This window comes from Microplitis mediator, chromosome 8 (assembly GCF_029852145.1).
Source record: "Microplitis mediator isolate UGA2020A chromosome 8, iyMicMedi2.1, whole genome shotgun sequence".
Taxonomy (NCBI): domain Eukaryota; kingdom Metazoa; phylum Arthropoda; class Insecta; order Hymenoptera; family Braconidae; genus Microplitis; species Microplitis mediator.
The window spans coordinates 9,854,227-9,878,214 of record NC_079976.1 but is presented as its reverse complement, the minus strand read 5'-3'; the positions used below and the strand labels follow the sequence as shown (position 1 = coordinate 9,878,214).

General features: G+C 28.2%; 3 protein-coding genes across 6 annotated transcripts in view; 1 reads left to right on the top strand and 2 right to left on the bottom strand.

Moving 5' to 3' along the window:
• Positions 1 to 895: 895 nt before the first annotated feature.
• Positions 896 to 3,807, bottom strand: LOC130672607 (retinol dehydrogenase 13-like). Its single transcript, XM_057477240.1, has 4 exons — positions 3,556 to 3,807; positions 3,318 to 3,483; positions 1,148 to 1,779; positions 896 to 1,068 (listed from the first exon to the last, which is right to left on the bottom strand). The coding sequence occupies exons 1-4, from the start codon at positions 3,630 to 3,632 to the stop codon at positions 966 to 968; spliced, it is 978 nt and encodes a 325-aa protein (XP_057333223.1). The 5' UTR covers positions 3,633 to 3,807; the 3' UTR covers positions 896 to 965.
• An 882-nt stretch (positions 3,808 to 4,689) lies between these two features.
• LOC130672608 (regulator of microtubule dynamics protein 1-like) lies at positions 4,690 to 8,711 on the top strand. 2 transcript variants are annotated; one of them, XM_057477242.1, is made up of 4 exons: positions 4,690 to 4,777; positions 5,607 to 5,761; positions 5,846 to 6,094; positions 7,676 to 8,711. In XM_057477242.1, exons 1-4 carry the CDS (start codon positions 4,705 to 4,707, stop codon positions 8,021 to 8,023), a joined length of 825 nt encoding a protein of 274 aa, XP_057333225.1. In that variant the 5' UTR covers positions 4,690 to 4,704; the 3' UTR covers positions 8,024 to 8,711. The 2 variants fall into 2 exon arrangements, with proteins under 2 accessions (XP_057333225.1, XP_057333224.1); XM_057477241.1 differs by lacking the exon at positions 4,690 to 4,777 and adding an exon at positions 5,251 to 5,473 and having other exon boundaries at positions 5,576 to 5,761.
• A 1,151-nt stretch (positions 8,712 to 9,862) lies between these two features.
• The window catches only part of LOC130672606 (protein Wnt-7b), a 54,821-nt gene continuing 40,695 nt past the window's right edge, over positions 9,863 to 23,988 (bottom strand). The window contains exons 3-8 of one of the 3 annotated variants that reach the window (XM_057477239.1): positions 15,876 to 15,990; positions 15,712 to 15,783; positions 15,549 to 15,624; positions 14,055 to 14,240; positions 11,928 to 12,243; positions 9,863 to 10,303 (exon numbers count right to left, since the gene is read on the bottom strand). In XM_057477239.1, the coding sequence (XP_057333222.1) occupies positions 10,152 to 10,303; positions 11,928 to 12,243; positions 14,055 to 14,240; positions 15,549 to 15,624; positions 15,712 to 15,783; positions 15,876 to 15,990 (917 nt within the window). In that variant the 3' untranslated portion in view covers positions 9,863 to 10,151. Of the gene's footprint in view, positions 10,304 to 11,927; positions 12,244 to 14,054; positions 14,241 to 15,548; positions 15,637 to 15,711; positions 15,784 to 15,875; positions 15,991 to 23,988 lie in introns of all 3 variants that reach the window. The other 2 variants (XM_057477238.1, XM_057477237.1) reach the window with 2 other exon arrangements.

The window sequence follows — 23,988 nt, the reverse complement described above, 5'->3', positions numbered from 1 at the left end:
ATACATTTTACAATTATCTGATGTTTTTGTAAATTATAACTACATAGAAAAAACAGTTCACTCGAATCCAGAAAAATCCGGAAAATCAAAATTATCTTGCACCAAGTAAATAATTGTCTTGATATTTTTATCTTAAGTCAAAATTATTTTTTTTTAAATCGACATATTTTTATGCTTAAATTATGCATTAAGTTTAGTAATATTACAATACAAGTGTTGTAATTTTATTAAACAATTTATATTTAAGAAAATTATTTTTAATTTTAGTATACTGTATTAAGTATACAGTAAATCAAATTACAGATAATGTTTGTCAATCTTAAAAACTTTTTATTGGAAACTAGTCAACTTTTCGGTTAAATCACAAAACGTGTAAGAAAAATAAAAATTTTTGGCGAAATTACAATGGGTTATGTAATTTTCAAGTCAGAGTTGTAACTCTGATTTGTAATAATGTTTTCGAGTTTCTGAACTCGATAACAGCAGGAAGTTTTGGGGTTGACCTCCAGGGTCAACCGTTTTTCAGATTTGTTTCATAATTTATAGTTTTAAAAAAAATCCTAAAATTATTAGACGTCGGCTTATTTCAGTATAACAATTTTTATTCTAATTAATGAATGTAATTTAGTATTTAAACTCAAGTTACTCAACTCGATTTTCCAAAGAGTTTTAATCCTCATAATTAATTTGCTTTAATTGTTTTGATTTTATGATTTAAAAAAAAATTTCTTTAATGCTGAACTTCTGGAAAAAAATTTTTAGTTACTAAGGCATCATTTGGTACAAAAATCCTAAAAATAGATTTTTTTAGTTGACACGTAATTGCTTATTTAAGTCATATTTAAAATTGAAATAGTTCAATAAATATAAAAACTCATAAAAATTACTTTTAATCACAAATTTTAATTACTATGTACATATATATAACAAATAAAATAATCAAATGAAACTAAAATAAATATATTCTATAATTTAGTCCACTTGGTACTGGTGATCCAGAGCCACTCAGCTAATTTATTATTTTTGACTTCATCTGTTTCTTCTTCTTCTTCAACAATTTTAAATTCACTTAAAAAAAAAGAAACAAAATAAATAATTAAAACATTTACTAAATGAAAAATTGGTATTAATGTTTAAAAATAAGTACCTCAAGTATTTTCCAGTTACATTTTGCAACTCAGGATTCAAAGCAGCATTAAGTACAGCCTGGGCTCCTTGCTTAGGTGTTTTAATAAACAACCAAAAGAAAGGTTTCACCATAACAGTGGCAGTAGTACTCTTAGAATAAGACATATGACGAGTAATCTCAGTGTCAACGATCCCTGGATGAACTGCATTTACAGTAACACCTGTACCGGCTAATTTTTTTGCTAATTCTTTGGTAAAAAGGACATTGGCGAGTTTACTTTGAGCATAAGCCTCAGCTCCATCGTAACTATTCTCGCTATTAAAGTCATCGGTCTTGATTTTTCCTTTACGATGAGCTGCACTTGACACCACAACAATTCTCGATGGTGCTGAGGCTTTAAGAGTATCCAGCAGTAAATTAGTAAGCAGAAAATGTCCCATATGATTGACACCCAACTGCGTTTCGATTCCATCGGTCGTTACACCTTTTGGGCATCGCATTACGCCGGCGTTATTAATTAAAATGTCTAGTCTGTCATTCTCTTTCTTGAATTTATCTACAAATGCTCTAATACTCGATTGAGATGCTAAATTACATTGACGACAGTAAACAAATTTGTTTTTCGTTTCCAAAACGATTTCTTTGCGTGCCTAAAATAAATAAATTATTTTATTTTTTTCATTTAAATTTATTACACGACCACAGATTTTTTAAACTGAAGTTCCCTGACTTTTTTAGGTATTCCAGTCAGATAATTATAAAATTCCTTGACCATATGTAGTAATATTTAATCATTGGAAATATTAATTTAATTAAAAAAAAAAAAAAATGGTATAAGTCAGTTCAATAGATAATTAATCATTATCGTCGAATGAAACTTTATTTTATTATTTGTCAATGTTCATAGGTTTTTTTTATTTCTTAAAGGCATTCTCAGACAGTGCCCCCCACTTTTTAAAAATCTTCAATGATTTAAACTGTCATAACCGTATTAAAATTTTATTAATTAATTAAAAAAAAATTTTAATCTCAATTGAAAAAAGGACAACGTAGTCGTAATTTCGTTGCGATATAGAATTTTAAAAAAATTACTTACAATTGATATCAATTGGGAGTTAAACAAAATTTGTTGAATAAATTTTAGCCAACAAAATTTAAAAATTCGAATTATAAAATTGACATGACGATTTTTCTGAAATTTATTTAACGAATTTTGTTTAACTCCTAATTGATATCAAGTGTAAATAATGTTTTTTAAAATCTATATATCGGCGAAATTACGACTACGTTGTCCTTTTTTCAATTAATGCTTTAATTTTTTTTTAAATTAATTGATAAAAATTTGATACGCTTATGACAGTTGAAAGTCATTGAAAATTTTTTAAAAGTGGGGGGGCACCTTCTAAGAATGCCCTTAAATGAATAAATTTTTTATTTTCGATTTTAAATCTGTTTTTATAGAACTTACTCTATAATAAAATATAAATAAATTTTTCATTTTCACCAGAATAAATTTCATAAGTAAGAATGTTTTATAGAATATTAATAAAATATTAATCAAGTGCGCGAATAATAAATATAGAGAGACTTATTAGTTCAATACTTATGTGTACTTTTAATGCTTTTGGTTTTTTAAATTGTCAATATGGATGTTAATAGCTTGAAGATCTTGACTATTGATTTCTACTGAGACTTTATTTTTCCAACAGCCTTTTCAATTCTAACTGCTTCATTTTTTCGTTATTGAAATCAATTTTTAATTATTTTTTTCAAGATGATTTTACAATCGCATTCGCGCCGCGCCACTCTTTGAACAGTTTTGACAGAAAAAAAGTTTATCCGATTTTTTCAGTCAAAAAAAAAAAAAAAAAAAAAAAAAAAAAGAAAGCAAAAATTTTTATGAGTGTAGATGTAGCAGACATCAGACAAATTTTAAATTATACATAAATAGAGTAAATAATTTAAAAAATAATATTTATTAAAAATGCACTTATTAGTTTCAGAATTTTTTAAATGCGCATTTTTTTTAAATTTAATTTTATTAATTATTTGCTCTATTTATTAATAATTTAAAATTTGTCTGATGCCTGCTACATTCACACTCATGATATTTCCAGGTTTTCCAGAAATGTGGCCACCATGAAATAGATTTTAAATATATTAATTAGTTATCAATAATTTAATTTACCTTTTCACATTTAAATAAATCACGACATGCCATAATAACTTTAGCTTCACGTTTAGCTAAATCACGTGTCACTTCTTTGCCAATTCCAGTATTTGCACCAGTTACAATTACAACTTTATTAGTTAATTTTTCATTGCCTTCGTATGCGGTTCCGGCAATTTTATCCCTGAAAAAATAAACAATTAGTAATTTTACTTGCGGCAATTAATAATATTTATTTTAATTCAATACTAATTACTTGATTAAGTAAATACCGCCGACAATCGTACAGGCTGCACTTCCAAAAACCACAGATTTTGGTATTTTAATCCCCATAATGAAATGTATTTATTATTTTGTTATTAAAATAGTTAGTAATTAATAAATAATTATCAATAAACAATATAAATAGACATACAGAGATAAATATATGAGTACAAATATAAATTACATAAAGTTTCACGTGCGAGTATGCAACTTTAGGTTATGATTAAAAATGGCGGCAAACTGAAAATTCAAATGTAAGTTGAATCCTAATATATTTAATTGAATATCAATGATAATTGAATCAGCATATATTTTTATATACTAATTTATATAGATTCATCACGTTTTTGCTGTGTAATTACATGAGTAGACATGAGACAATTTATAAATTTTAGAGTACATTCTGAGACCGTGCAAGAGCAGCGAAGTAGCAGCACGATTTTTGTGCGTTATACTTGTGTGTTTTATTTTAATATTTTAAATATTTCTATCATGTTCTGCCGCGATTTTATTTTGATTTACGATTTTTAATTTTTCTTCCATTTCTAATAAGTTATTTTTCGAATATCTAAATTTACCGCGCAAATAATAAGAATAGTAAATAAATTATTGGTGAAAATAAAAAATTTCGAGTAGACTTTTTAGTCTAATTAATGTAATTATTGACATAAATAAATTTTAATGAAATTATTTCATTTCAATTTTGAAATTTCGCGCCAAGATGGCGCTACTGCATCTCGCTGTGTTCGACGTTCAATTTTTTGCAAAAGTGGGGACAGTCGAGAATCGCAAAATCGATTGCTTTGTATCAACTGGCGGTCCAATAGCGGCAGTCAGTATCATCAACAACGACAGTGGTAGTCCAGATCCTTCTTTACGTTTAAATTGAAGCACAGAATTGCAGTTAATTTGAGAAATTATCCATAAAATTTATTGCTAATAGTCATTGTTTAGTTAAAATGTGCAGTGTTTGTAAAATTTAAATTGTGCAAAGTGTCTGTGGTGTCGTTAAGTGTTGAGTGTTCAGTGCTAGTGTAAAGTGTTACGAATTGCTGATGCTGATAACTTCCAAGTTCCTGAGCAAAGTCATCTGGCATCGTCTGGTGGGAAATAGCAGTTAAGTGACGTTTTTTTAGCTGCGATGCACTTGGGCAATTTAAATTATATCTTCAAGTGTATTAGGACACTCTTCTGCATATTATTTCCCCGCCAAGGTTTGTTCAAACGCTTGCGTGTTTTTTTTTTTAAATATTTTTTTATCACATTCTGTCGCCATTTTATTTTGACGTACAGTTTTTAGTTATATCCAATCCCTACAAATTTATTTTTTAAATATTTAAATGTACCGCGCAAGAAATAAGAATAATCAATGAGGATGCATCCTTAAATAAATAAATTTAAATAATGAAATTTAAAATAATACGCGTACTGATTTATTATTTATCTAAACACGCATTTTTTTATTTTTACTCTGCTTACATTTTATTTATTAATTCAAAAATTTAAAAAATTCTCACTTGTCAGTTACATTCACACTCATGTAATTACACATATTTGTGTAAAATCATACAATTTTTTAAAAGTTACGCGAGTGAATTCGACACGCCGGCGCATGCGCACAAATTCAAAGAAATAAATTTGAAACCGGGAACTGAATAATCGGTTCAGTTGTCGCGTAGAACTAAAAAGTGATACAAGATGGCGATACTGTGATTTTACGATTGTCATTTGTCATAACAAATAACAAAAACACAAATCACTTGTTTTGTTTTCTCGATTGTGTTATTTGTAAACAAAGAACACAAATAAAGTACAGTAGACAAACAATGATGTTCCAACAAATATTTCGTCTTGCAAGTCGTTATCGGAACCGGTTTATCTTTTATTATCTACCCGGAATATTTATAAGAGTAAATATCATTTACTTTTATTTCCTTTTATTGTCTATACTAATAATATATTTATATATAATATAAATGTATATATAATACATGGTGTTTTATTTTTTTTAGAGACATTTATCAGCTAAAAAATTCGTTTCAGCTCCCGTAGTATCTCTAGGTCTTTGGGGATTCGCAAAAAAAGATGAGTTTGATATTAATTCTAAAAAAAGCAAAGAATCTCTCCTAGCAAAAGCCGATGCGTTCTATGAAAATCAAGAGTATCAAAAAGTTTATGATATTTTGAATAATTATCGGGTGGGTGACGTTCTGTATTCATAATCAAAACTGTCAATATTGTTTAATAAATTTGGTTGGATTGATTTTTTTTTTTTTTTACAGGACTCTAAGGATGTGGAAGTATTGTGGAGACTCTCCCGGGCTCTTTACTACATGGCAAAAACAGCAAGTGATGTTGAGGCAAAAAAAATGATTTATGAAGCTTACAATTTAGTAATAGAAGCTTCTTCGATTAATGATAATCACTGGGCTGTTCATAAATGGATTGCAATTTTAATTGATAGCAAAACTAATTATGAAGGGATGAAAGAAAAAATAAAAACATTAAATATTGTTAAGGATCACATGCTGGTAAGTTTCATTATTATCAAAGCTTTTGTTGTTTACGTATGTAAGTCAATATATATTAGACTGTGTTAAATAAAATCGATATTTTTTTCCGGTTTCATATGAAAATTACGTTGCATGTAACATAAAAAAATTGGGTACCAAGTTGGGCCTTCAACTCAATTACAAAACGCGCGCTCGCTTAAATAAAATTTCCCATTTAACAGGGGTTATTAGATATTTCAGCTGGGTTTTTATCCGAAACAAAATCTCTATTGAGAATATTGTATTGACAAAACACAGACTGTACATTGATGCATTACTATCTAATCTAGCGAAGTGCGCTTTAATTGTTTCATATTATTCATTTGTTTAAGAGAAAAACTCGGCCAAAGTTTCCATTTACTGTACAAGTGCAACAAAGATAGTACCTGTTGTGGACTTGAGTAGAATAGAGAGAAAAGTGCGAACCCCTGTTAAATAACATGGGAAATTTTTTTTTCTAAATCTATAAGCTTTACAAAAAAGACCCCTTATAATTTTTTGAAAAATTTAACCGTTCAAAAGTTACTTTTTTACGAAAATTTCAGTTTTTTTTCCTGGTAATTGATGTGTAAAACCTGTAATTTTTTAACTATGAGATAAAAAAACTATTAACTGACACACGCTGATAAATTTTTAGTAAAAATTACCTAAAAAGTTTGATGCTGTGAGGACATGTCGTAAATATATAAATTTTTCCCATGCACATTGTAAAATATACTACTCGACAGCTTGTAAATGACTGACACCCAAGTTAGCAGACAATGAAAAATTTTTGGATTTTTTGTTCAACAATTAAATTTAAAAAATACAAAAAACTAAAAATATGCACATGTAGAAAATTAAAAAAACTATAGGTGCTATTTTTTCAAATATGTTTTTTTTTTAAATTTATCATTTTTTAAAAAATTCAAAAATTATTAAACGTCGGCTAACTTCAGTATCATGTAAATGAAGGGCAACCTCTACTAATAAAAATTTAGTTACTGGATAGATTTTCTTACAGTGCCAAATTGTATGGGTAATTTTTACTCAAAAGTTTTTTGTGCGCATATATTAATTGCAAAAAAAATTATTTACAACAAAGACCTTATGACATCCCGCGCGGCATGATTGTTAAAAAATCATCGTATTGGTATCATAAAGTTATCTGAATAATTATGTTATCGTTCTGATATCAAAAAGATATCTTGCTGACATTCATGCCGAGCGGGATTTTGCTATAAGACTGATAGTTTTGCTAGAGAAGTAAAAAAAAACGAGAAATTTACTATAAGTTTGAATATAAACTTAAATAACTTATGAACGGTTAGATCTATCAAAAAATTATAAAGGATTTTTTTTGTAGAGCGTTAAATTTTCTGTAAGAATGCGTATTAGTTATGTCAATTCATTGATCAGTTAACGAGTTATAAAATTCCAAAGTTGAAAAAAATTTTTATAAATATATAAAATATTTGAGCAATTATTTAAATGTGGGACTCATTCTATTTTTGGTCATGAACAATAAAAAAATGATTAAATTATTAAAATATAAATCGATAATAAAATATATTTTTACAGATGGCAAATAAATTAAACCCTAATGATGCAACGACGCTGCATATTCTTGGTCACTACTGCTACTCAGTCGCAGATCTTGCGTGGTATCAAAGAAAAATAGCATCTGCAATTTTTGGCAAAGTCCCGGATTCATCATTCGAGGAAGCCCTGACATATTTGGAGGCTGCTGAAAAAGCAGATCCTTTGTTTTATAGTCACAATCTTTTGCTTCTTGGTAAAACTTACTTAAAATTAAACCGCAAAGACGAAGCTATTAAATATTTAAAAATGACTACTGAATACCCTGTACGTAATGACGATGATCAGAAGGCTAAGCAGGAGGCGACTAAGTTATTAGGTAGTATTTAATTTTCAAGAGTGAGTGCCGGGAGTGAGAGTGGGGTAAGCGTGTAATCATTCTTATCTTATCATTTAATTTGTTTTTCAAATATTTTTTGTTTGGTATTCAAACATATCGTATCGAACGTTGTCATAAAAATAAATAATGGTTTTCGTTAGACCAATTACGAATTTGGCTTTTCTGATAAAGCGATTAGTCTAGTAAATTAACACGACTAATTGATAAATGTGATTGAAAGTATATATTTTTTAGACGTTTGTTTTTATAAAACTTTTTCTGTGATCATGACAATGATATTTAAAAGTTTTATTGATATATTACATATATATTTTTTTTAATATAACCGCGTATTGGCTTTAATAATTTTTTTAAATATTTTATATTTTTTATGGAAAAATCCAATACTTTATGGATTTTTAATTTTTACTCTATCAAAATATTAAATATATATATTAAATATACATACATAAATATATAGAAGGCTGTCACTATGCAGGAAAAATTTATTTAAGTTTAATTATCAACATTTTTTTTTAGTTAATATTTAAAAAAGAAATAGTTTTGATTTGAATTTCAAAGAACAAGAATTTTATAACAATGGCTGTTACTAAAATTTTTTTTTTCTGTTTGTTTTATTTATGATGGAAAACTATTCTCCGGATGTAGAGATATAAATTCGTTGTGTACTTTAGGTATTGAGTTTACAACTTCAATAAAATTAAGGAAACTATTTACGATGCGATTTAAAAGGGCTGTAACTTTTGAAATTTTGAATTTATAAATTTTTTTTATCAGACCTTTTTTGTAACCCATTCAATTCTCTAAAAAACTTTTCTCAGACTTTTTTGTGTAAACTCAAAATTTAAACGTGAGTAAACTTGGGAAAATTCTTATAAAAAACAATTTCTACTAAAACTGAAAAAACATTTCCATATCAAAAATATGTCTGTAACTTTTCAAATTTTGAATTTATAGACTTTTTTTATCAGATCTTTTTTGTAGCCAATTAAATTCTCTACAAAATTTTCTTCAAACTTTTTTGTGTAAATTCAAAATTTTGAGGCATGAGTGAGCTTGGAAAAATTATCATAAAAAATAGTTTCTACTAAAACTGAAAAAATATTTCCATATCAAAAATATGTCTGTAACTTTTCGAATTTTGAATTTATAGATTTTTTTTATCCGATCTTTTTTGTAGCCCATTAAATTCTCTATAAAATTGTCCCCAGGCTTTATTCTCTAAAATAAAAATTCTGAGCACCAGTGAATTTATAAGACAAAATTTACGAAAATTATTTTTTTAATTTTTAATTAAAAGCAAAAATTTTATCAATCAAATTTTGATTAAGGGTGTAAACTTTTTTTTTTATATTTATGAAATCCAGATACATTTAACCGAAAACAAAAATAACCAAGTGGTAAAATAATATTTTAAATACAATAGAAATATGTAATATTGACAAAATCGGGTTTTAAATTTTCTGAAAATTTTTAAAACTGTTTATATACTTTAATACTACTGGCAAATCTTTTAAGCACCAACACTTGAATCTGTATACACCCTTTCAAAAAATAATAATAAACCAGGTAATTTAATCCTGTGAGATAATAATCTAAGCCTGGACTTTTGCGACCCAAACAAATTCTAAGAAAATAAAATTTACTATTTACCAAACACTTAAAAAAAAAAAAAAGAAAAAAGTTAAATTATTCAAAAAATAATTCTACGAACTGTACTCTGTACTGTACAAATAATTTTAAGTCTAAAATAATTTTTGTGATCGGTATTAGTACTAAATCTATGTTTTAAAATTGTGATCTAAAATAATATTGATTTATTGGTGGAAAAAAAATACAATTTAAAATATATAATATGAGAGTATAATTTATCTCCGCATTAATAAATAATTAATATGATAATTTCAGGGTATCTTAAAATTATTATTTATCGTTAAATTATAATAATAATAATAATATTAATTAATTTAAAAATTACGTAGGTACATAATCGACGATATAAAAAATAATTATTAATATATGATTAATAAAAAACGCAATTATTGTACAGCCGTGTCATGAAAAAAAAAAAGTTAACAATAGTTAACTTTTTTTTTTTTTATTAATCGTATAATTTTATTATTTGCAAGTGTACTCTTCGGTACGTTCTGTACAAGTGTCACAAAATACTCGACAGCACCAGTGAAATTTGCATCTGCACTGCCAAGTTTTTGTGTACTGGTGGGTGTTGTATCCTCGTCCACAGCACATTAGGTCGCATCCGTCAGTTCCTAAAACAATTAAAAAAAAACTTAGATTCTTTTCAGACATTTTTTGGTTTTGATTATAATTAAAAGTGAAAGATCAATTATTGACACTATGTTTATTTATTATCACGATACTGACTCTCTGAGAACTCTTCTCATACTGAGAAATAAATAAATAAATTGTGGGATAAAATTAAACGGCAAATTCAAAAATTTCACAACGAAACTCGAGTCGAAATTTAAATCCTAGATTGAATTTACTGAATGTAGAAAACGTTAATTCAAGCTTTGAAGACGTAAATAGCCGTAAAAATGTATTTTAGACGTAATTGACGTATGAAAACGTAAATAAGACTTGTGTAATCGTAGACACAACCTTTTAAAACTCGCAATAAAAAAATTAAACTTTATCAGAAACATTTCATTGCCAAAAAAACTTATCTAGCAGCCAGAAGACGAGAAATAAAAATTTTCAGCAGCTTTGGGAAAATATTTTGGGCTTCGTAAGAGATAACTCTATTGATGACTAGTGAGCTAGTTCAGAGAGTAGAGTTTGGATCTCTTGCAAGGCCCCAAAATAATTTTCAAAAGCTGCAGAAAATTTTTATTTCTCGTCTACAAGCTTCCAGGTGGTCTGTAAGACCCAACGGAGCACAAGTTATTAGCCGTCAGTAGAGTACTGTCTGACAAGGCCCAAAATATTTTTCTGCAGCTGGAGAATTTTTATTTTGGGTCTCCAAGCTACTAGGTAGTCTGTAAGACCCACAAGAGAACATTTTTATTTCTTGTCTTCTGACTACTGGCATGTTTTTTTGACAATAAAATGTTTTCAATGGATAGTTTAATTTTTTTATTGCAAGTTTTTAAAGGTTGTATCTACGATTACGCAAGTCTAATTTACGTTGTCGTACGTCAACTACACGGAGAGAAATGTCAAGTAAATATGCCTATGCAGCATAGTAATAATTACATTACTCTATAGTTTGTATAAGCAGTCACATGAGTGCGGCGCGACACAAACTATAGAGTAACGTAATTATTACTATGCTGCATAGGTATATTTACTTGATATTTCTCTCCGTGTACGTCTAAAATACGTTTTTACGGCTATTTACGTCTTCGAAAGCTGAATTTATGTTTTTAACATCTAGAACGTTCAATCTACACTTTAAATTTCGACTCGGGTATTTTTCTAGAAAATTTATTAATTTTATACTAATCGGAAGAAAAGTCTGAAAGTCAAGATTTTTCAGATTTTTTTCTCAAATATAAAAAAATCAGATGTCAGAAGCAGAAATGATGGAAATTTTTGATTTTTCAAAAATTTTCTGATAATTCTCTTTAGTATGAAAGTTCAAATTAGTTTCAAATTTCAAAGTTCGACTGGTCGAGCTTTTTTTTTTACTCTAAGTGTGATTTCGATTCAGAATCGAATTTACTGTCTAAATAATATAATTTTTTTAACAATTTTCAAGGTAGATGTAGTTAATAATAAAATAATATTTATTGATATATTATACAGAAAAATATTGCCTTTACAGAAGTTCATGTTTCTTTCCAATAGACTATTATAAGATATAAAAAGACAAAAACAGTCTTATTAGTGTCAATAGTTGTATCTTTAACTTAATCCACTGAGTTTTTTTACCTTTACTCGTCCGATTGCAAGACCTCCCTTGGGTGCCTAGACTTCCTTGAGTTAAATCTGGCTCGCAATAATTGGGAGATGGCTGAAGAAAGACAAGCTCACTTCTTTTGGGAATCCTCTTCTGGCTTATCCCCGGGCCACTGTTAACTTTAGTTCTCTTTAATATTAAATGTGGTCTTTTAGTGTTTCCGGATTTCTTTGAAGACCTGTCAGTTCGACCATTCGAACTAATTTCATTAAGTTTTCCTTGTGATTTCGCATCGTTGCCCATAATAGGGACCACTTCAATTGACGACTGATCCAGATAATCCGAGTTCTTAAATTAAAAAAAAAACTTCCATAAATAAAAATCATTATACTTTTAACTTATCCTTTAATTCTTCCATCTTTATTTGTATATTTAATTTTTTCTTTGTATCTACAATTGATGAAGAAATAACGGACAAAGTATAGATGCGTGGTCTGAATTTATTGTCTTAAGTTATTGCGCTCTTGCACGAGCCACAATTTGCATACTGAGATATGAACAACACCCACGCGTTTTAAAAATGAATTTTATCTTGTTATTATTGTTATTTTTTTTTAAATCTTAAATACAATTTTAAAACCTTTGGGTACTCAAAAATTTTATCGTAAGAATTTTAAAGTTCATTGCATATTAATTTACTTGTATATCAAATTTTAAATCTGTAAATTTATTGTCCGTAAAAAGTTTTTTTTTAAATAACCTGCCATTTTTTAATACCGTCGCGCAAATGCTGTACTCGGTATAAATCGGGGACAATGAAAAGAATCAAATATGTCGGCGATTGGAATAAAACTCTGTTGTAAGACATTAATTATTCAATACAATTAAACGTAAAAAATTAAATTAATGAAAATTTATCAGGGGATTTTATATAAAAATTTGTAGCTAATGTAGAAAAAATTAGACCAATTGTTTGGGTTATTAAGGAAATATTGTGACCTCAAACATGAGAGTAGAGCATTCTTATGAAAACCTTGCGCACATTCGGTCGTTAGTATTCTAGTTGTCTGCGTCTTTATTTAAATATGAATCTTACTGCAGAGGTAAAATTTGAAAATGCAAGTTTTGTGCATACTCACAAAAAACTGTGGGTTACATTGTATCTAAAAAAATGCGCAAGCTAATACAAGGCTCATTGATAAAATTACTTACGGATTTCTGGAGCAAAACTCGTGCAAGAGATTTATTAAATTTACTAAAGATAATCACGCATAGTTTGCGACAGATTGGCTCAATATGCGTCATATATATTTATATAAATTCCCAAAGGGAGGAGCAAAGTGACAGAGATAATTATCTGGCGCTTGTTGAACAAATCTGTCGCAAACCATGCGTGATTATCTTTAATAAATTTCTTGCGCAAGTTTTGCGTAAGTGATTTTATCAATAAGCATGAGTAAGAAATCCACAAAATTATTTTGTACAACATAATGTACACCCGGATAGCAAGACTTCCTGGTCAGAAAGTTGGTGTCAATTAATTGCGATCAAGTTGACGACAACTTGTCGATAACTTTCAGCTTTTGTAACTTTTTACTACAAATAGGGACCAACTTTCCTGAAAAGTTAAAAGCAACAAAACGTCAACTAATGGAATGCCGACTTTTGCCACCAACTTTCTCCGCAAGTTTGCGCCTAGTCGTCAACTTATGGAAATGTCAATTTTTGTGCTCAACTTGGCGACAAAATGCTGCAGAATGTTGTCGCCAGCTTGCTGCCAACTTGGCTATCAGGGATAATGTGCAAGTAATACAAAAATTTGAATTTTTTATAAATATTTTGTGACTGATTCATAGATAGATAAAGACGCAAACTCGTTAAGGTTTTCTGCAAGACACTTTTACAAAATTACCACAAGACTGGAACAAAATTGGCTTTTGCATGTTATCTTGTGCAAATTTATATATTTTTATAAAAATATTTTAGTGATCAGTGTCTTGATCAGAAACTTGTGATAGCCCGGGTCAAAAATAAATCTTGATTTAGGACGAAAAGTCTGAATCAAGTTTTATTTTTGACCCAGGAGAAATTATTACATGGGTCAGTATTTTTTTGCAATCTGTAATAAATAACAAGAGTTGATACATTTTTTTTTTTACCTGAATCGTAAGTGTTGGTGTTGATGGTGGGGTAATTGCCATAACAGGTCTTGCGCGATAATATTTTTTCATCAAAGCATCTCCGATTTGTCGGAAGCTCGGCAAAGTTCGCCAACAAGTTCGTACTGTACAGGAACCAGATACCCCATGACATTTGCATTCTGTTTGTAGCATTGCCTTTACAATCTAGCGAAACAAAAGTAAATTAATTAGCATTAAAAAAAATAAAAGAGGGTAGAAATGAAACGAAATTAAATGCAGGAATATATTTATTAAATTAGAGCTATTGTTAATTAAAATGAAAAATAATTGAAGTATTGTTGTCCGAATAAATTCATCACAGCGAGTTATTTTATGTTTAAAATTAGTATTCGCATAAATGAATAACCTAAGAAGTAACCTATGGTTTGTCGGTGTGGTATCCACGGGCCATACTTACAAGTTGTTGTACAACTTGTAAGCGATCTCGATTGAGAGATATCCAGTGGCTCTTATACGCTTGAACTAGTATACCTGTTATTATCCGTGGGATCAATTTACAGTATAATTGAAGGAAATCGTAGCGAATTGTCATTAATGACTCATAACATACCGCTATATATAACATATATTTTATTTTTGATAATAAATCTGAACTACTAATATTTATTCTGCTCTATATATATATACATACATTAGGCTTTTGCAAAAATTAGCGTTTTTTAAATTCCGTGTAACAGAATAAAAGGATTTCTTGGACCAAAAAATATTTTGCATTATGAATTGAAGACAAAAATTTTCTTGGGATTAGAAAAAATTTATCGACGCAAGAAATTTTTTTTTGCTCCAAGAAAACTTTTTATCCCCCCAAGAAATTTTTTATTTTCAATTTAGAATACAAAAAATTTCTTGAGTCAACTAGAAATTTTTTTGAGTCAAGTAAAAATTTTGTTGGGGTGAATGAGCCCAAGAAATTCTGTTTTTCTGTGTAGAAATTTTTAAAGCTCGCCTAAGAATTTTGAAATTTTCTATATAAACAAAATTGAGGCTTTATTTAAATGCAAATTATTTAGGTATCAAAAAAATTTATTTATCCCCACGAAATATGACCTTGACAATATATTTATAATCCATTTTTTTTAAATCTCATTTTTAGTTTCGTTCATAATAAATTTAATCCGATAGTCAAAGAGATATACAACCTTCATATTAATATTTAAATCTGATCAAAAAAAACCTAAGTATCATATTCGGAAAATTTCAAAACGTAGAAGAAATTAAAAAATTCATAGTTTGAGCCAAAAATTTTTAGAAAATCATCTATGTTTCGTCAATTAAACTTTGAAAACAAAAAAAAAACAATTTTCAAATTTTTTAAATTTTTGTGCGATCTAAGAAATTTTTTACTAAATTTGGAAAAAAAGTCAGTTGGTTTTTTTCGTAACCCCAACATAAATATGTGTGTAATATAATATAAAGAAAGTAAAGAATATAACCGTTAATATATTGACTCACCTTTCTTCCGGCCTTGTTGTTATGCAGATTCATAAGACTTCTGGCATCACCTTCCACCTCTCGTGCATCAAGAAACCTACGCGCGAACCTATATTATTCAGACATTTATTCCAAATAAATATAATTTAAATAATTATAATTGTAAAAACCGAACACCACTTACCTCATTCCGTATGTTACATCCGCACTGCATCCACCCCATTCCCACCCACTCGGTGGGGCGGCTTTCCTAGTTCTGTTGAACAAAAATAAGTTTTCTTCAATCAGTAATTGTTATATCATATTATATTATTTATTATTAAATAATAATAATAAATATCAGCTCACCTTACAGTCGGTTCACAACCACAGGCTGTGATGTTTCCTCGGCTACAAGCCGCAGTTACAGCATACGTTACACCTGCCGAGCTTATTGCGTATGTAAATGCAGCCTCTCTGCTACCTGTAATGTAAAAAGAATTGTTACAGTATAAAATATTGCAATATTTGCTTTTTTTTTTGTTTTTTAAAATTTAAACTCAAATCGGGACTCAAACCGGAGCTATTGAGTTATGAACGACATCCGTTATCACTAAACTGCTCCATCATTTCCAAGTTATTTATATCTGCAAGTCTACTTTGTCATAGTAATTTACGGTCTCATAGTTGAAAGTAAGCGTCAGTACAATTAATTACCCGTGGCGAGCTTTAACCGGCATCGCAATATGAGTTACCGTTTCAAGATACTACACTGTCTTTCTTATTCATCTTATTCTTCACCTCTGCTACTCTTTCATCATTATTATTTTTTTTTTATTTGTTATTATTATTCACAACTCCTACACGTCTTCTATAAGCAGCCTACTGTCAACGCGTTTATATATCATCCATAATGAAAAGTTAATAAGGAATTATTCAAATCCATGCGCCAGACAATAATCATACTAATAATAATAACTAGCAAGCAAGCACAGTCACTAGTGAATGCTTTAAGTAATAGTATAACTATTATATTTATATACATGACAAGTTTTGACTATAAAATTAGTTATGGAATTATTAACTTATTTATTGGTTTAATAAAACTTCAGTGAAATCTGCGATTTTATTATTCAAACTTTTTAGATATCTATTAATGTTATATATATAATTTTTGGAGTGAACGCGGATTAAATCCGGAGTGAAATTTACTCCGTAGGGAAGTTTATTTTAAAGTTGAAACTCCGAATCGGAGTGAATGCGGATTTAAATAAAATCCATAATCACTCCGAATTCACTCCCGATTTTTTACAGTCTAAAGTAAATGATTTATTTGAATTTACAAATTATTTTTCTCAGTGTATATATATTTGTATATGTCTATTATAACGCATCTTGTCATCTCAATAGCGCTTAAAATTATCAACAGACATCCTGTGTAATTTTGTAGACTTATCTTTTGGACGAATACTTTGATAAAATTAAAAAATACGTGGGCATTTAAAATTTTTAAAATAATTAAAAATGTCTATTCATGGGTTTATTTTGAAATCACTTTATAGCGTACAGTCATTGCTGAATTACGCTAAATATATTCAAGTTCAAACAATAATCTTCGATTTTATTATTTTTTTTTAATTACTACGAATATTTATCCAATTCTACAGTAGTGATAAAAATTTAAAAAAACCAAAGAAAAATTTTTTTTTTACGTCTTCGATCTTCAACCTTTTTAACGAAAAGTCAGAGCTTTCGTTCATTTTTTAATAACTTTCTTAAAATTTTACGATAGAAATTTGAAACTTTCAAATGAAGAAAAAATAATACTTTGATAACTTGTTTGAAATATTTTTACTATTTCAATATTAGATTTCAAGATTATATTTATTACAATTCACAGCCTATAAATATAAGAGAAATTAAAAACACTTCCAGAAATGATAATAACAACAATAATAGTAACAAGTTTGCATAAATGTATGTTGATACTGATAGAGAAATAAGTGATTAAAATAGTAAGGGCTAATAAAAGATATAAAATGATAGCTCGACTATGAGATCACGGATATATAAACGCAAGTGATCAATATCTCGACGATCGGTTCCCTGATTTATAAGACGCTCAAAGATAAGTATCTGCTCTCCGTCCTCGTGTCGCAATCCAGCCAATTTATGTAGCATAAGATATGCGACATTCAGCACCAGAGCTTAACTCTCTCATACAAAGTGCATAGTTTTGCTGTTATATATTCCTCGATCGCAGTACCTTCACTTGATAATAATACAGCCTTTTTTTTTCCTTTTTTTTATTTTTTTACTTTTTGCCTACTCATTGAATCCCATACTACAAACAAGCATAAATACCGCGAGCTTTCATTGTATACCATTCCGTCTCATCCTACAGATATATATATATGCATACATAAGAGAGCAATCAAATGAATAGATTTATATCCTGCGTATATCAATTGTCGACAGGCTGCACGTGTATTATTTAGTCTAAGGGTCTATAACTCTTAGTAATTTATTTTTAGATCGGGCTCTTAATACTCGGATGGCAATTCTCGGGGTTACAAACCTAAGATAAAATAAAAATATAAATAAATTAAATGATAAAGATGCTGAGAGAATTTCTCTTAGCAGTATCATCATATCTCTCATGCTTGAGATATTTTAGTCAAACGAGTGTACCGATCATAAGAAACCTGGTTCATCAACGACCGCTAGCTACTTCGAGGCTTAACGAGATAAATAAAATAAATAAACAAAAAAAAATAACTATATATTAATTGCCTTGGGTGTACTGTAAATCAAATTAAATGACAGTTCAGTAGCCATTTAACTGACTCGCTATATACATATATGATAGGTATGAATGGTGGGATACAAGTAAACTTGATTTAAAATTTAAATAAAATATATATTTTTCCGTTAAAAATTATATTTAATGAAAGTAAAATTTATATAAAATATTAAAAAATAAATTTATTATTAATAATTAGTATTTTTTATGTATTTAATGCGAAGTAGTTTACAAATTTTTTTACAAGTCACAATTTCTTCTATGAAATTATTTTAAAAAGTAAATAAATATTTTCTTTTTAGATGTAAGTTTATAACTTTGTTGCAAAAGTTTATTAATATATGATATATTAATGATATAAGTGATCTTTAGTGAAATTACAAATTGCTTTCCCAGATAATGATTTCTCTACAGTAATAATTTAAAACATTTCAAATTATTATTTTACAAATTATATTACATTTATAATTTATTATATTTTTTTACTGATAATTAATATAAAATATCATTCATTCATGAAGGAGGACCACTAGTGTGAAATTTTGAAAAAATATGCAAAAATTTTTTTTGTGCATATTTCGATAGTCTATACCTTAAAAAATTTAAACTTTGGTAAATTTGAACTTTGACAATTTGAATTTTAGTAAATTTGAACTTTGAATCATTTAGTATTTCCTTCATCAAAAATAATTTTTTTTTAATATAAACATTTTTTTACCAATAAACTTTGATTTATTTATAAGTTCTTCATCATCTGCATTTTCATCATCATCATCATCATTAGTATTTAAAAGAATATTAATAGGTTGTTTCATTCATAAAAGTTCAAATTGTCAAGTTCAAAATGTTAAAGTTCAATTTTCAAAGTTCATTAGGTCCGTCACCAAAATTTCAAGTACAAATCGCGAATCGTTTTTTTGAGTCATAGCCATCTGAAGAGCAGCCGCTTATCGGTTCTCGAAAATACACTTTTCAAAATTGCTGCCGTTATAACTTAAAGACAAATCATCCGATCGATTTGATTCGAATCGCAGCTCCTTTTATGTTTCTACGTACCATGAACCTCCAGTGTTCCGATCAAATCCAAAATGTAATTTTGGCAGGCCAAAAATCATCAAATTTTCGCGCAAAATTTGAAATTTTTTTTAAAAACTCCACCATTTTGTTAAATTTCAATTTTTTTCTTAGCCCGAAGGTCATGGTACGAAAAATACCTTCTAATTTCATAAACTTTTTGGTTTTTTTTATTACACGCACTGTAAAGGTCGCTATCACTGCAGCAGAGGGGGGACTTTTTTTTTTGGAGCCTTAGGAGATTGCGAATAATTCGCTGAATTTTGAATTTTTTGGTCCAAAAATTTTATCATGTATTTATTATATATCCACAAATATATCCTTAAAGCAATTAAATTTTCCATGCAGTAGTTTTCTTTAAAAAAATTCCCAAAAATCATCTTTTTTTCAGGCGATCAAACTAGTGGTCCCCCTGAACGACAATAAATTTATGGTCCTGGTTCAAAATGAGTATATAAATATTTATTTCAACTCAAAAGTATACTATATAAACTGATAAATTTTAAAGCCTCATTTTTTTTCGTTAATAAAATGGATTTGTTTGGTAAAAAAAATATTTAATGGGAGTAATAACAATAATTTTTATCAGCTTTGTTTGGATTTGACTAATGGGATCCAAAGTCTCTTATTTGTCCATATAGGATATGAATATAAATATATATGTATATAGTTGAATGATCTGGTGCGTGGGTGCGGGCATTCAGAAGTACCCTTGCTAAACCGTGAAAGCGATAGCAAACGTTATTTTCGGACGTAAATGACCAAACAACTTATTCTAGGCAAAAAGAATTGGTTGTAAAAAATAATAGGTGTATTGTAGTAAATGACATTGTAAAGAGGTAATTTTTTAAAATTTTTCGCTGTATATAGGGGAGAGCAGGATAAAATAATACCCCTTTTTGAACGTAAGAAAAAAAAATTTTTTTTTTAATGTTTATATATAGCTAATAAAAAAAGTATGGGGTAAATTGGTCGTTCCGAGTACTGCGGTCAATTTAGAATTTTGACCAAAAAATTTTTCTTCATGTTTACCACAACTGAAAATAGTATTCTAGTAATGCTCGTGTAAAAAAAGAAAAAAACTTTTGAATTCGAAGGAAAAATTTTAAACCATTATGTAAAATAAAATAAATATCAAAATTTAAGTCGTAGCTGATCGTTATGTCATAGAATATTTATTTTTAAAATTTGCACAGAAAAAAAAGGTTTCTTGGCTCAAGAAAAATTTTTCATTATGAAATGAAGACAAAATTTTTTTTCTTGTCAAAAAGTTTTTTGGCTCTAGAAAATTTTTCTCGTCCCAAGAAAATTTTCCTTTTTAATTCATAATGCATAAAATTTCTTAAAATAAGTAAAATTTTTTTAGGGCGAATAAAAATTTTTCGCGCCAAGAAATCATTTTTTTTTGTCTACACAAAATTGAATGAGTAAAAAAATTTTTTTTAAAAGTTAATTCTATCCCAAAACTCAGTTTTTTTACCGATTCGTAACAAGATAACTTGGATTACAAACATGAAATATTTTTTTTCTCAAAATTTCTGAATGATCGTACTATTCAAGCTAACCAACTCACCCCATATTTTTTCTAAAGGCCATACATAAACATTAAAAAAAAACAAGCTTTTTTGTTAAAAACTGGTGTCTCATTTTGCCCCACTCTTCCCTATAGGAATAATTTTACAGTCCATTGATGTCGGTGATTAATATAAGTAAGGATTTATATTTAAAAAGAATGTGCATTCTGCTGTAGCGTGTATTGATAGAAGGCTATAGATAGGATCGGAAAATAAATTGAATGGAAATGAATTGGCGATTGGAGACTGGAGATTGGCTTGTAGGCATCGACATTTGCAAGACGATTGTCGTGGTGATCAGATAACTGAACAATTAACCAATTACTATAATTAAGACACCAGTCCACTTAGCATTTGTATCAACTAATGCTGAATTTGCATTCAAAACTACTTTTAAAAGTATTTTACTTTTTTTTTTTTAGCCGAGTCGAGTTCGTGTAAAAAAAAACTTACGAGATTATAAAAACTACTTCGAGGAATTCATTTTATTTGGGACAATTATATTTTGAATTGATTGAGGTTTGGGTTTTTTTTTTTGTAGTTGCGTGTCGATTTTTTGGGACTGATTGGTTAGAGTCCCGAGAGTATTTAGATAAAAGGTTTATGGGATGTTCAGTAACTGAGGGTGATATTGACGAGAAATTAAACACGTTTGTGAGACGATTAAAAAGCCTACGCGATAGCAACAGGGAGTTGACACGTACTTTATATTTTATATATATAATTACAATTGTCTTATTTTTTTTTTTAACTTTTAGTCGTTATTCCGAGTCTAATTATCTTTGCAAATTAATTTTACATATTTTCTGATGTATTTTTTAGTGAAATTTCCTCTGATTTCCCGAAAACAATCGAGTTACTTTTAAAAATCGTGGTTTTTTTTTTCATTGTTCCAATTCTGGGTCAGATTTTTTGTGAAATAACATTTTAAATTATCCGACAATTTCTACTCTCTTTCACGCTTTTGCTTCATTTCAATCCCAAAAACTGTAATTTTATAGATTTTCCAGATGGTTTTCGAAAATTATAATTTAAATTTTAAAGGCCAGTTTTTTTTATTCCTGCCAGCGATTATGGGTCAAATTATTTAAGAAATGACATTCTACGTTGCCTCTAAAGTGTTTTTGATAAATTTTCATAAAAGAAAAAAAAAAATTTGAAAGATTCCTATTGTCCTAAAAATTTCCAGAAATAGTGGATTTATATTTTGAAAATTAGGTTATTTTATTTTAATTAGCGATTTCAGATCAAAATATTTTTTAAATGGTATTTTTATTGTCTCTAAATTATTATCATTATTAATTTTACTCACAAAATTTGAATTCTGTTGTTTTTACAAAAAATTGAAAATGGGATATGTATTTTAAAAAAATAATGTTTTCAAATTTCATCAGCTATTTCTAGTAAAATTAAGTAAGAATTTTTTGTTTTTCGAATTAATACAAAAGAATTTTGAAAAAATAGCATCTGTTTAAAAATGCTGGCCAAGTTTAACCATTTATATAGAGATATACTTATATGTATATATATTTAACGATGACGAGATCGTTTCATTGATGTAGATGATACTCATAATCGCAATCACACACAATATCTACATAAGATTATAACAATACATAGACTGCAGAAATTAACTCTTGACCCCGTCACGATTCATAGCCTGCAAATCATCCTCTTACTTTCGCTCATTATATGTATCGATCGGCGCATAAATAAACAAAGAGAATAAAAAAAAAAGAAAAATAAATAAAAGCAGAGACTAAAATGAAAAATAATAATAAATAAAATATCGCATTTATATGTATGCGATCGATCGTTACTCACGCGTATTTTCATCGATCAGATAAATCTTAGCAGGTTTCACCGCTTATTCGTTCTCATGAACGACAAGGAAATTATACTTAACGATTATCGAGAGCACGATATATTTTTCCACTGTATTGACATGTTGTTTACGTCTTAATAAGGATGAGATTGCGGTGATCGGCGATCGGAGATCGGTGATGAATGTCATTTCATTAATCCCCATTATATTTATATCATTATTTTTTCACCAATTACGCCATCGGATATTTCCAATAGCCAAAGGCTATCGTGATATATTAATTCATTAACTACCATTGAATTATTTCGTGTAAAATCCCTCAAGCTTATAAACTAGGTATATTAAACTCAATGACATGTTGCCAATAACTTCATTCTGATGAGCGATCTTATACCGATGTTTATAAAATTTACTTTTCAATCACTCATAACTTTTTATCTGCTAAACTAACTTAAATATTTCAGATATGTTTCTGTTAGGAAATTTTCTGCTCTACAAAAAAGCTTTCTTAACATTTTTCCCTAAAATGAATATTTTCAAACTTATGACCAATTTTCAAAAATTCGAATTCCTAGAACTCAAAAATCAAGATCTAATAAATACTTTTCTTATAATGATTCATAAGTTCTCAAAGAATCATTTTACAAAAAAAAGTTTTGAATATTTTTTTTAGCAAATTTCCGACTCTACAAAAAAGAATTCCTACCATTTTTCCCTAAAATGAATAATTTACAACTTATGAACAATTTTCTAAAAGTTTAAATTCCTACAACTTAAAAATCAAAGTCTAATAAATACTTTTCTTTTAAAGATTCACAAGTTCTCAAAAAATCATTTTACCAAAAAAAATTCTGCCTATTATTTTTTAGCAAATTTTCCACTCTACAAAAAAGCTCTCTTACCATTTTTCCCTAAAATCATTATTTTCTTACTTATTGCCACTTTTCCTGCAAATAAATTTCCAAAATCGAGTTCCAAAACTAATCAAGTCAGTTCTCATTAGATTTTCTAAAAATTTTCCCTTCTACCAACAAATTTACAATTTTTTCTCTCTTTTTCCCCCAATTTCCACTAAAAGCATCTCAACTCCAACTAAAATTCAAAATAATATTAAATAAAAAAAAAAATAATAAACTCATGACCATAAATCTTGAAGTAATGATATCATACATCGCCATGGGGTTCTCGCGATTTAAAGTAAAGGTA